The sequence below is a fragment of the Cololabis saira genome, chromosome 1, assembly GCF_033807715.1.
Source record: "Cololabis saira isolate AMF1-May2022 chromosome 1, fColSai1.1, whole genome shotgun sequence".
In the NCBI taxonomy this organism is placed as follows: Eukaryota; Metazoa; Chordata; class Actinopteri; order Beloniformes; family Belonidae; genus Cololabis; species Cololabis saira.
Genome location: NC_084587.1, coordinates 40046253 through 40060472, shown reverse-complemented (window position 1 = coordinate 40060472; position 14220 = coordinate 40046253). Strand labels below are relative to the sequence as shown.

The 14220-nt window shown below is 38.4% G+C and overlaps 1 protein-coding gene across 2 annotated transcripts in view; it reads right to left on the bottom strand.

The window, feature by feature from the left end:
- Positions 1–14220, bottom strand: part of abcc6a (ATP-binding cassette, sub-family C (CFTR/MRP), member 6a) — a 62189-nt gene that overhangs the window by 19904 nt on the left and 28065 nt on the right. The window contains exons 1-3 of one of the 2 annotated variants that reach the window (XM_061722845.1): positions 9713–10112; positions 6608–6784; positions 6264–6389 (exon numbers count right to left, since the gene is read on the bottom strand). In XM_061722845.1, coding sequence (XP_061578829.1) covers positions 6264–6389; positions 6608–6784; positions 9713–9754 — 345 coding nt within the window. In that variant the 5' untranslated portion in view covers positions 9755–10112. Of the gene's footprint in view, positions 1–6263; positions 6390–6607; positions 6785–9712; positions 10113–14220 lie in introns of those variants that run through there. The other variant, XM_061722846.1, reaches the window with a different exon arrangement.

The window sequence follows — 14220 nt, the reverse complement described above, 5'->3', positions numbered from 1 at the left end:
GGGTATTGAATATGTTCTTATAATAATAATAATAATAATAATAATAATAATAATAATAATAATAATAATAATAATAATAATAATAATAATAATAATAATAATAATAATAATAATAATAATAATAATAATAATAATAATAATAATAATAATAATAATAATAATATAATGCAGTTGTTGACAGTCCTGAATAAAAATGTTGACTTATAGAATTCACTGGCGGCAGGCAAAGATGCAACTTTTTTCTATAATACAAATGGAAACTTTCCTGAAATATAATTGAAAAAAAAAAACTAAGAAAAACAGAACCTTGTACTGTAATAATTTGTTGTTTTTCTTTTTTAATTAATTCTGCTATTTTTTCCTCAATATAACTCAATTTCTTGGGGATGGCTTTATGTCTGTTATTACAGGAGTCAAGAGGTTTACCAAGTGAGATGGCATTTTACATGCCTGTTCATTACAAAGACCGTGGAAAATGGGTTTAGGTTTTATCATGAGTACAACTTCCGTAATTGAGATGAGGCAAAATATGGTTCTCTAAACCAGTGTCTTGTCATCTTTGAGCCAACAATTTGATGAAGATGTGGGATCATCTGTGTTTGATTGTATATGAAAAAGCACTGGTGAGATTCGATAGAAAAAAATACCTGACATAAACCAAACGAGTGCTGTTGTAAATGGATGTATATGGCTTGTAGTGTAAAGTGCTCTCTGCTCTAAGCGCTTAACTGCACTAGAAAAGGTCTATAGAATACATTCAAGTTACAGTGGCCAAGACAGTAAACACATGTCATAGTAAATTGCTTGTAGTGGCATTCATTAATGTATTCTTCTCACTTACTTCTACTACACATTTGTTTCTTACCAGCCATTCAGAGAATGGATACAAATGGAGAGGCACTTGAAATCACATATATGGGGAATTTAGAGTCTCTAGCCCAACTGACTTCAAAGTCTGTGGGATATTGGAGCCAAAGACACAAACTGGAGATGTAAAGTTGTGAAAAACAAACAAGGTCAAAGCTAAAAAACATACAGGAATTTAAGACTCTGGTTTGTAGTCTGTTGTGTGTGGTCTGTCAACAGCTATGTGGTATTGTCAATTTATCAACTGTCTGATGAGTTTTTCTTTTCAATTTTGCAAATGTTGCAAATAATAGGACATATCGACATAACATTTCAGATAAATATGATTTTGACTGAATCATCACACCTATTGTGAGAATTTAAAATCCTCATTTTACTGAGAGGTGTGCGTAGGTACCTGAAGGAAACCCATGCAAGCATGAGGAGAAATGCAAGCTTCCTACAGAAAACCCAGATAAGATCCAAACCTTTAACCTTCTTGATTTGAAGTGACGTTCCATGGAGTCTGTTGACTCCTTCAAAAGGCAACTAAAGACCTTTTTGTTTGTGCAGGCTTTTGCCTAATTGTCTTGGGGCTGTTATGATTGTAAATGTGTTGTCTTGGCCTTTTTAATCTTAAATTTGTATGTATCCCTTAACTGTGTTTTTATTTTTAACTGTGAAGCGCTCTGTGACCATGGTCTGTGAAGAGCGCTGTACAAATAAAGTTTACTTACTTACTTACTTACTTGACAATGCTAACAGTCGTGTTACCATAATAAAGTATTATTCAAATTCACTTTTAAAATCAAAATCTAGAAACAAGAGGATGCATCAAACCCAATCCAAACCTTAACATAACATTACCATGGAGTTATTAGATCATTATTATTATTTGTGGTTGTTGTTGTTGCTAAGGATTGCGGATGCAAATTAGCTTTGAGCTAAATGCAGCATGTTAACACGACAACATACATTTGTAGTGAGGGTTCATTAATATGCACAGTCCTCACCAAATAAATGAAATGGAATAAAAGAGTGCAAAAACTCATACAACTCTTGGCTTTCGGCTCTGGCTCAAGTATTACAGCAGATCTTCAGCCTAGCTGTTTGTATAGCTCAGTTGGTAGGGATAACTTCATCACTAGGGCCTGAATCAAAACCCTGCCTTATAATTAGATGGGAGGTGTACGGTACTGGGGGGGGATGAATTGGAGGTTTACGTCATGGTATTACTGATTATAGCCGGTGTAGTGAGTACTTTTCATCCATAGCAACAAAGATTCAGTTCTGGCCTCACCGCCTTGGGTTCAAACATGACCATACTTTTACTGAGACTGTAAGAAAACAAGTTGATCAGATCATCAAGGGGGTAATGTTCCATTTCTGCATCCAGTAACTGGGTGGTGCCAACCAACATCGACAAAATTGTATAGTTCACTAAAGACAAGTGGGGCAACTAGATATAAAAGATTGAAGACAGGCTCTTAACATGGTTTAGTAGATGGCTGTTGTCTGCCCCCCTTATGTGACAAGGTATAGCCTCAAAATAAATTACCTTTTTTGAGATACATCCAGTGATACAAGAGAAGGCTTAATGTATTTTTACCCAAACATGTGCTGGTGTTTACTCAAGAGTCTGAAAAGACCACAGGTAGGCAAAGTTGTCTGGTTTAAGGAGACTCAGACTGAGCAGAGTCTTTATCCAGCTGCAGAAAGAGGAAGCTTTGTAAGCAAAGCTATGTAGCAATGTGGGTAGGCATTTAAGCCTCACAAGACTTCACAAACCATTTCATTTGAGCTCTGTTTCATTGTACTGCACAGAGTTTTCATGCATTTCTCCAGCAGAAGGATAAACAGCACATTTAAACTGCCATACCGCCCATGCTGAGCTGCGCTCCTCCTTTATTATGTCTACTTATACAAGTTAAGTATAATTTAAAATTTACTGAAAATGAATGGGATCATTCCAGACCATTTCTATCAACATGTACCACCAAAAGATTTCTCTGATTGCATATTGACCTCTATTTTCCATAAATAATGTTCTGTAGCCCACCCCACATGCCACGCTGATCCAGTCTCTAGAGATTTAAGGTTTGATTTAAGGAGTGAGGACGTAGGAAATAAACATTGGTTATGATTACTGATTGCCAAATGAATATTTAAAACTACACAGGGCTTGTAGTGACTTCTCTTTAATTAGCAGCTTGCACATGTGATTTGGAATATGGTTTGGGTTTGGGTTACCAGGGAGTTAGGGTTGAGGATTTTTTACCCCTAACCTTGGATTCTGAGTGCAGGGGCAGCTGTATGGATATTTTTTCTTCCCTCTTCTGTGGTGAATTGTTAGTGAAACACATGCCTCTATTTTCTATACCAACTTCATCCTGACAATGAAATATATTACACTGTATATTAAATTTGTTTAGAACGAGGAGAAGGATCTGGTGTCAAACCTTAAAGTCCAACTTTACACCTGTAATATTTAAAAAGACTGAATCTTTCCAACAATGTGAGGATATTAGATATTTAGCAGGCTTTTTAGCCTGAATACATTTTTATTGACAATTTCAGTTGTTTCTGGGATCGCAGACCTTTTTTTTAAAGAAAATGGTCTCTGCCTAAACAGATCTGGAGTGAAGCTCTTTGCAACTAATCTTTTCTATGTTTGGAGTAGGGCTGTTCGATTAATCGATTTTAAATCGTAATCGCGATTATGTAATTAGAACGATGTTAAAACGTGAAACTCGTAAAATCGATTTTTCACTTTTTTTTTTTTTACCTTGTCTGCACACATATTAATGATTGATACCTTATTAATGATTGATGGAAATACCTCTCAATACCTGCGACAAGTGCCCCATCGGAGAGGCTCTTTAGTGTAGGAGGGGGCGTTGTAACATGCCACCGGGCATCCCTCAAGCCAGATGCGGTAGACCGGCTCGTGTTCCTTGCAAAAAACTTGCAAATGTGAATAACAAATGTAATGACTGACATTACACACCTCTACCTCCTTCATGGGTTGCATTATTATTTAGCATGCAAAGACCCAGTTTAGTTTAATTAGAAAATGTCTTGTTTTATTTAATTGGAAATATAACTTACTGTATGTTTGCAAGTGCTGATTTGCTGATTTTTTTTCTGAAATAAAACTATATACTATATATATATTATATACTATATATATTTTATTATATTTTTTAAAACTTTTTTTCAACTTATTTTACAGAGTTTTGCACTTTATTCATTCATTTTTGGTTTAATAAGAGCAACGTTTGCACTTAAAGCCCAATGGGGCAAATGTTCAATAAAAAACCAGTATATTTGAAATCATTTCTTTGCCTTTTGTCAATTCACAAAATAATCGTAATCGAAAATCGGATTTTGAGAGAAAAAAATCGACATTTTATTTTTGGGCAAAATCGAACAGCCCTAGTTTGGAGTAACCATTCTGTCTCGTTGGACAAGAACGGAGAGACACAAAAACAAGAGGATAAGATAGAGCCAAGTAGTAACCTTGAGATGGGGCTGCCCCGGCCCTGCATGTGCCTGGAGAGCACGTCATCCTGGAATTATCTGTGACGCCTCCTGCACCAAAATAAAGGAATGAAGACCCACCGTCATCCCAGTCATCCTCCCCATCTCTCCCTCTGCTGGGCTTCACCGACCACATGAAGGAGCTGGTCACTGCTGCCACCAAAATGACCCCAAGCCCCAGTTTCAGTCTTGCACCCAAAAACCTCTCACCCCATTGTTCTCCACTACCACAAACTTGCTATGTCAACATGGTCTTCACTGACCAGATGGGGGCAGAGTTGCAGAATTATCCTGGAAGATCATTACTACAGAAAGCCCTGCATCATCTAAGTCATCTGAAACAGCTGGTATAAAAGTCCCCAGCGTCTAAAACCCCCTCCTTGGTAGAAACAAAAACACAATGTCACTAAAGAGTATCAGCGAGTTCAAACTGATAGGTGCCGGTACTAGGCCGCAAGTACTATGTGTACTCCCGGCTCTTTCCAGGAAAAGCTGGGGGCGGGTATGAAAGTATCTTCCTCCATCCTTGTTTAAATACATGGCAGAAAAAACATTAGTCAATCTTCAGAGAAGAAAGGCTCACCCGAAACATTCTGTAAATAGATCAAATCTTGTGTTTACTGCTCATCAGCCACAGCCAGCCCATAATAACATTGGGACATATGGTTCTGAAACTAGCTTTACTACATTTCAGGTCTTTGGCAGGGAAGACTATTTTAATTGATGATTTTATTTCAAAACTCAAACTAGACATGATTTTTTTTTTTTTTATAGAAACTTGGTTAAATCAGGATAATCATGCAGCAGTTCGAGAAAACAACCTCCCAACTACAGCTTCACGAGTAAAGCTGCACATAATAAGAAAGGAGGAGGAGTAGAAATTCTGCTTAGTGACTCCCTTCAATGTAAGCAAATGTCTTATAACAATATGCTTCACATTCAAATGAAGCATATTGTTATAAGGCATTTGTAAACAACTTTGAGTTGTCTTGTACATGAAATGTGCTATACAAATAAACTTGCCTTGCCTTGCCTTGTATAATTATGGTTTACTGAGAATGCAGTTGTATTCCAGCACCTTTTTATATGGTGGTTTGATGTTTTTTCTTTTGAGACAAACCAAAAGGTTGGAAGAAAATCAGGTGAGCTCGATTTGCATTAAAATATGTGACTTGCCACGCAAAGTGTCAACTCCGCTTGATGACTGGCACAGCACTTATCTTATTTCCATTGCATCAGAACCTTGCACTCACATACTTTACACTGACTACACATCAAATGATGTCATCACATATATACTCTGCACTCTGATGAATGACTATCAAATACAGGCTGTGTTTTTGCAAGGAACTGTAATATTTACATTACCTGTGACATTTTAAATGTATATGTATCTTTGCACCTTACTGCCTAGGCAACATACCGTACATACACTATATTTGGACACATTTTTGCACAGTGATATGAGCCAGGAGGATGCAGGAAGAAATATCTCTCAAACCTCTCAGTTACTCATAGCATTTCAAACAAGGCACCATTTAACAGTTAAACTTTATTTCTTTTTAGAAACACTATGCTTTCACACTTTCATAAGGGTATTTTGAGATTATTGTGTATAGTGATAGAGGGAAACACAATTTAATAATTTCAGATATGAAGTCCATCATCATTTTGCAAAACAAAAACTAAACATACACCGGAGGTTAGTGTGGAAATGAACTGCAAATACCATCCTTAGAATACACACCTAAGATCTATTAAATACTATACAGTCTGAAGTGGGCTTAGCTTTGAGAAATCAAGAAAATATAATCTTGAAATGACTTGAATGTAACTTGGAATGATGTAGATGTGTCAAGAAGAACATCAGTTCTTACCACAGTCATGCTGCGCATGACGGGGCTGAGAAGGAAAACCATGTGCTGCTGGATCTCCTGGCTCCTCTCAAGCAAGATGTAGAAGAATTCAACAAAACCAAAGGAAGCCAGCAGGAAACCCAACACCTGAACAGAACAAGCAAATATAAGAACTGAGAAAATTCGGTGTAGTCATATCTGCCATTATTAACATCAGGTTTTTTTTATAGAGAAAAACAGGAAACAGGAAAAACAAGTTTTAGCATTTAATGCTGTTTATAAATGTTTAAATGTGTCATGAAAAACAGAAAAGTACTTTTGATAAAACAAATGGAGATTTGTTGGTGGCGTGTTTGATGTCTCACCATCTTTGCAACACAGAGGCAGGACGTCTGAATCCGTCCATGGTCGTGACAGTAAAGATAAACGCAGTAGAAAGGGACCAACAGCCACAGGTAGATACAGGGAACCCACACCAGCACTGTGTTCTGGAAACACTGAGTTAGATCAGGGTTGGTTGTGTACCATGTACGATTCCAGTCCTGCAGCACACAGAAAAATCAAAAAGGCTACATTTTAGATCAAGAGAAAAATACTCACAAGTCAGGACATCAAACATAGGTCAGGCAAATACCAAAGTCCAGAGAACTCAGGCTTGATGCAGGTTTAATATTTCAAAACCATCAAAAATGAAACTCTAGCAAGTCAAGAAAAAGAAGTGTGGCTCCACTCCTGAGAGAGTGTGGGCTAAAAAGGCGACTCTTTCACTGAAAACTGAGTTAGTTTTGGCATTTTTCTGGATACATCTTAGGCTAGTTTTAAACAAAAATAAAAGTGGGCCAGTATAACTGTCTTAAAATCCACTTGTGAGTGCAACAACTACAGTACTAAAGAGGCTACTCTAGATGGCAATATCTGTTGTACATGAGGAGTCTTAACAGGAGTAATAATAATTTAAAAAAAGGTGTTATTATGCACCAATGGTAGGGCTTGGAAATGTGAATTGTTTATTAAAAAAAACAGAAAGCTAAGTGGCTTCTTGTTGTCTGGCTTCCCTTGTTTACCACATAATTTGCCTAATGAGGGGCAGGGTGTCTGGCTGTGCTAACGAGACTGCCCTGCAGAGTCGCCACAGGAAGTGGTTTAGAGCTTCTAGCATGGCAATGAAGTCTGGTCTTGCTGGTAGACTCCCAAGTAGGATAAGGTGGTTTGGCTAAAACAGTTGGCGGCTGCAGGACTGTTATGTAACGATCTTCCTCCCACAGCCCTATGAATGAACCGGGGCAGGTGAGACAAATTTCACGCAACCTGACACTGCATCATGTGCCAACATGTCTGAGCATTTATCATCAAGTGGCATTAGTGGGTGTCTCTGTAGTCACAGGGGTCTGAATCATGATCTGACTGGCAACAGAGTTCAAATACGAACTGATTTGCCTCAACAATGCCTCAACATAGCGTCACAGCGGAAGAAAACGCTAGTCAAACTTTAAAAGTCGGCTGGTTAAAGCTATACAATAATCCCACAATTTTGCACACACACTAAGATCCATTTAAGCGATAAATCTCTCCAGAGGCAATGAGTGGGAAGCAACTTTCACAGTCCCTTGTGACTCCTGCGGTCAATATCCGGCAGAATTTCAGAGCACTTTTATGAATAAGACCAATCTGTCAAACCCCTATAAGCAAGTTCCTCTGCATTTTGCTGAAACTCCATCCTGTTTCTCACACTAAGCTGAAAGTATCCTAGTGTATACCAACAGCTTCAACAAGGTGTCTATTTTTACTGGACAAACACCATGATGTGAAAGTGCAGAGGAAAGACTTTCTCTGTACCAACTGCTAATCTGCTTAATGAAATGGTTTTCTTTTGCCTTTCTTTCTTGTTTACAATTTCCTCATTCAATAACCCAACTCACTTCCTTATAAAAAACGTAATCTATAAATAATGAGTTAAAAAAAGACAAGATTTTGCATGAAAAAAAAAGGTTTTATAACAATATCATGAAACATCTGAATATGTGGCCTGTGTAAAGGGAGGACCCTGTAATTTTCAAGAGCAATGATCACTCTCCTGTCAGTTTCACTTTGTCGTTCTGTTCAAATTAGAGGTCAGAGTGATCCAAAGATCAAAAAGTAAATACATGGGTAGCTTCTGAATTGGCTCCTTTCAAATTCATTCAACCGAAAATCCTTCTTGCCAAGTGTTTGTGAATCGGACAGGACATTTTGAGAAAGAAAAGGAGAAGACTACGTGTAATTTTTGTATAGTGATTTTACTAGTTCACTTAAATTCGCTTTTAAATCAGAAGTTACAATAACAACACAAAAACTTGGCCTATAGTAAGGGAAAAGAATGGCTCATTATTTTTTACTACCGGTACATATTCATAAAAGCAACCTGGCTTAATAGTAACTGCTTTAGGCAGAGATCCCACATGGATTATTTCGTACTTTCCTATCAATATCTGGGTATGATTTTCATTTCTTTGTTATGTGGAGGAACAGGGTACGAGATTACATACAAAAATAAACTTAACTGTAAAGTGAATGGCCTGTTGTTGTTGTTTTTTTGGTAGAACTTGAACATCTTTTAGGCTGGCTTTGTTCTTTTATGAGTTATTTAAATGTGAAATATTTCATAGCTTGGGCACATATGCACTGACTCACCCTTTAAGCAGAAATTCAACTATTGCATTGTTTCAACAGTATGTAAAAGGTTAATTCGGTTAATAATCATCATGAGACAAAAACATCTGTAGCAACATCCTGCTCACGGTCCCAGATGTAATATAACCAAGAACTCTACATCTGTATTTTGAAGTTTTATGACAAATAGGTCCATACAAATTGCTACACAGTTTTGCTTTCTAACAACATTCAACGACTGTTTTGAGTTTTACAAGAGGTAAAAAAAAACCCCAAGAGTAGGAGCTGTAATGAGATCCAGAAAAGAGGGAGGAAGAGGGGGGAAACAGACATGCTGGGAACTGATGCTTTCGGTTCCAGCTGGATTTCAGCCATTTTTCTGTTTTCAAGCTAGTATCCAAAAGTTTGGAGTTTACTTATATAAAAAACTAAAACGCATTTTCAATCACTGCAGTTCACACAATGTGTCATCTTCCCTTTACTCAGCGTCTAACTGAATCACACAGCAGATGATGGGAAGCACACATCTGTCAGACATTAACACTGTCCCAACGTCATGTGCACTAGCTGCAGTCTGAGGCCATTGTGCGTTATGGCGACTTTGCCGGATGGCTGTTTTGAGCTCATTTCCCTTTTACTATACTACACACAAGTTTATTATTTTAATATTATTTTTATAACTCAGCAATGAAGTGTAAAAGCCTTTCTCATATGCATTTATAATGAGCAGCATTAGAGTTGAAATCTTACATGATGTAAGTGTAACTGAGCCAGAAAACATGTGCAGAATCCGGTGTCAGTGAACAGAATCATGAACTCACCCACAAAGGGTCCAGGCCACTCAGTCTGCAAAAGGCATCCATCCACTCGATTTCTCCTTCCTCCCCGATGTGCCACTTGTTCGGGTTGATCAGCCTTGCTCCTTACTCTGGGTTGCACTCTGGACCAACACCAGTGTGTGTGTGTGTGTGTGCGTGTATATATGGGGCCTGAAAGATTAAACTCTCGCCACTCTATCTTATGGTTCTATTTTGAGTTTAGCCCGCTCCAGCTTCTAAATGTGTAAGAGGCTCTGTGTTTATTACTGTGTATGCGCCTTTAAGTATATGACTTTTCCTCTCCTTTAATAAAACATTTTCTCTCAATGAAGTTCTGTTTCTGCCTTCCTCTGTTTAAACTGCTGCTGCCCTGAGATCCTGTGTCTTTCTGACTCTCGCTCAGCCTGTCTGCTGTTTATGAGTGTGTCTCCTAGCTGGGTGGGTGGAAATACCCCCCCCCCCCCCCCCCCTCTCTCTCTCTCTTACTCACTCGCACCCCTCTCTTCACTCCCCACATCTGCTGGATTTTGATCAAAACACCACAACTGCTCCCCTCAATGGGATGACAGTCCCACACCCCAGACACACTCCTCCCATTTTCACTCACTGCCCACTCACCTCTTTTCTTGCTCCTTCTTCCGCCCACTTTCCCCACATCCAAAACAGCCACTTGTCTGGCCACAGAGTGTCTGGTTGTACATAAAGCTTTTAGACGGGACTTGCCACCCTTAGATAAATGCCAAATGCCAGTATTCCACAAGATTTATGTGTTTCTTAAACCCCAGGTATTAGTGAACAAAAACACGGCAATGAATTCCCCTGCAAGGAGTCACCAACCCCAACCTCCAACATACCGGTTACAGCTGGTGGAGAGTATTTTATATCCAAGGACTAAAGTACAATTTTTAGTCATTTCTTCTTTCCATTTTCACCCATCCATACCACTTTATCTTTTATCAAATAAAACTCATAAGGAAATGTACTTTTCAGTTCCACAAATTCTTTCTGGTATGTGGCATGACTGGGGCCTGCCTCTGCGGAGTTTGCATATTCTCCCTGTGCCTGCCTACGTTTTCTCAGGTGCTCCAATTTCTTCCCACAGTCCAAAAGTATGCATGTCAACTTAACTGGTGATTCTAAATTGGATGTATGAGTAGGAGGTTGCATCATTATTTGAATCTGTGTTAGCCCTGTCTGGTGACCTTTTCAGGAGTACAGCCTCTCGATTAGCAGCAGCTTGGATGGCTGCAGGCCCCTTTGGACCTGATTAGACCGAATAAACATGCATGACAATTTCAGTTTCTTGCTTTTCCACACATTTGGACTTTAGCATTTAAAAGTTATGATTATGTAACAAGTATTATATTTAAAATCAAAATACTCAGCAATGTAACTAATTATTTTAATAATCATTACTCTATCAAATGTGTAAACTTTCAACAATGATTTTAAGTCTTTGTCCTTGATTATTGAGCAGAATTATCAAAGCAGCTGAAAATGACCAAAACTCAGTTAATAACAGCAATAAATTCCTGGTTCATGATTAATTCATAGATAATAGTGATAAAGTAATCGTATAACAATGGAATATTATTTTAACTATTATTAGTTTTAAGTAACCATTATATACTTTTACCTCAGCATAATTTTCAAAAAATGATGTTGATATGATTTAAATACAGTCAGTTACAGTTTCACAAAACTAATCAATCTTTTTCATACAACATGTGCATTACTTTTTTTTTCCAGTGGAAAATGATGAGCTGCCTGAGTCACATCACATGTCTTTCCAGGTACTAATAAAACGTGCTGATGTGTTAAAAAAAAAGAATATATTTGGTTAATTAGTCATCTCACTGGGCTTAAATGTGCAATGTAAGTGGAAAATGTGTAGGCATTGCACAATTTTCTCTGTGCACTGTCATGCGTGTGTCCATATTGTAGGAGACGGAAGATGGGAGAAATGCTAAAGACTTAGTCTCTTATATGTTAATGAAGTAAAGTGACATTGACAGTAATTTACTTCAAGAGTGAATGTGGAAATACACTGATCCGGTTTGAGATATGATATTAACAGAAAGAAATGGATCATTTATGCCATTCGTGTCTGTAAAAATGTAAAACAAAACAAAAATGATCCAAAACCTCATAAAATATTAATGATATGACTTACAAGCATAAACCAACAGTGACTGTCTTGAAACCTCTTTGTAGTCTGCTAAAATGCATCATCAAATGGCACCACGTTGGTCAATCTGTTGAAGACGCGGGGAAAACTTCAGCTGCACAGGAAACTATGACACTGTCTGGACTTGGACTAACACTGCCATCATCACCGCAGAGAAGAAACATGGAAAGTGCGGCAGAGAGGCAGACCACCAACAGGTCCTGAGTCTCGCCGTGTGCAAATTTTGGATTATTATTCTTCAAAAAAAATATGAGTCATCAATTTATATTATAATTCCAGGCAAGCAAGTAGTTTTTATTCACTGCTGTCAGCTTGCTTCTGGTGCAAAATGAAACAAGTGATACATTGTGACTAATGTAGAAAAAAAAAAAAAGATGGCTATTGAGATTTTGATTTAATGTGGGATAAAGAAGGAATCTACTGTAGTAAAAAAGTATTAACATGCAGGGTAAAAATACATTTTTGTGTTGAACGTGTCCCAGAGTTCAAAATACTTTTTTTGTTACACCAAAGTTTATCCCACAGGCTTCAATAAGTATTCAAGATTAAGCAAAAATAAATTAGTGAAACAAGGTCCTGTGTTGCTGTCAAACAGACAGCCATGGTTAACCAACTATTGTTATGTCTCAGTCCTGCAGCCTGAGTGGAGTGTTGCTGCTATAAAGAAATGATCCGAAACACCTCATTCAGTGTGCCACAGCCAGTAAAGTGAGTACTGTGTGTGAGAACGTACCACAGCCTGCAGTGTTTACAGTGTACCCTCTCACCCAAATAATACCAGGGTTTATATTTTATTTTCCTAATTTTGCAGCTGAGTGTGTTTGTGTTTTCTAATCATCAGTGGCCAGATAACAACATCTGGTACTTGGCTACAGCAGGACATTTTTAAGGGGTGTGTCAGAACTGTTTACAAAAGTGGCCTTCTGCGTAGTGATGATCATGTTTACATGTTGTATTTTAAAGGTGATCTGTTGTCTGTAATTATTGCCCATAAAAAGTATCAGTACATTTACAGGTATATTTTATGAATTTCCTGGCTAGAGAGTAGTTGGACTAAATTCTCCCCTGTTGTGGGAGCCTCTTAGCCAAGACTCCAGAGCTGATCGTTCCCAGCCTGGGAATAGCCGTAGAAAAGCCATATAAAGTGGCCATATAAAATATTGCTAAAATAACACACACACATAAAAGAACTGTGCACATGCAATGTAGAGCAAGAACTGTAGGAACTTTCAGGGCAGGCCCAAACTCAAACATACATATGGTTAACTTGTAAAATCAACCTAAATGACCTCTGCTACAGCTGACGGCCAGACGGCAGACTGTTTACACCAATGAAGAAAGGGAAAGCACAGAGCATGTACCCGATGGGAGGTTGGTGCTGGAACTGGGCCATCTGTGGTCATGGCATGTAGTAGTAGTAATGTGGACCTGGCAGGCGGATGCAGAGGGTGGCTGCGGGGGAGGCAATGCCCCTGCCAACCCGTGGTTGTGCGGTGGTTAACCAGTCTAGGTCACCTACACTTCCTCTGGCCTCTCTCTCAGAGAGGAAAACAGTCTAGTCAAAATAATGGTGTCATTTTGGCTTATTACGTTTGAGCAAGGGGTGGGGTGAACACATTTAGCAACTGCAAAGCAAAGGGAGGGTCCTAAAACATTTTGGGAAACAAGTGAAAAAATATCAACTCTGTATTTTTTTTCTCTCACAGCTCTTCAGTTAGCAGTCTTAAATGGGTTTCGTGGCTCCAAAACAGTCTGTAAATTCAAATGCATGAACCCACACATGTAATTATAGTTGCGTTCCGTTCCTCCTTATTCCACAAAATGACCACATAGTACTATCCTAATCGGTCCTCTCTGCTCCATACTGATTGATTTTTCTCTCCAACCTGCTTCCTCTCGGTCAGCATGATTGTTGTCCTGTGCAAAGTGATGTATTGTAATAAATAAAGTTGTGTCTATTTTAATTTGCAGATCTCTGTGCGTCAGATGTATTTTTTCCTTTTGCAGACACCAGACCTGTCTCACATGTCTTTGTGAGTGAGTTGAGCCGAAAAGTATTTAACACCCTGCTGGCCTGGCACCTTCTGAGGAGCTGCTCATTCATAAGAAGTCCAAATACTCACAGATTGATTACTCACATTTCTGTTACAGAAATATGTGAACACATATAAAGGATTGATACCACTCTCATAACTCTCTAGCAAACAGACGGACTGGGTCAAGCTTTTTTCTCGGTTGGAGCTGAGATTCATCTGTGGTGTGCAGGCGGCACACACAGAACCCAAGATGGCGAGCAAGACCCAAGCAACCTTCTCATCCTTAT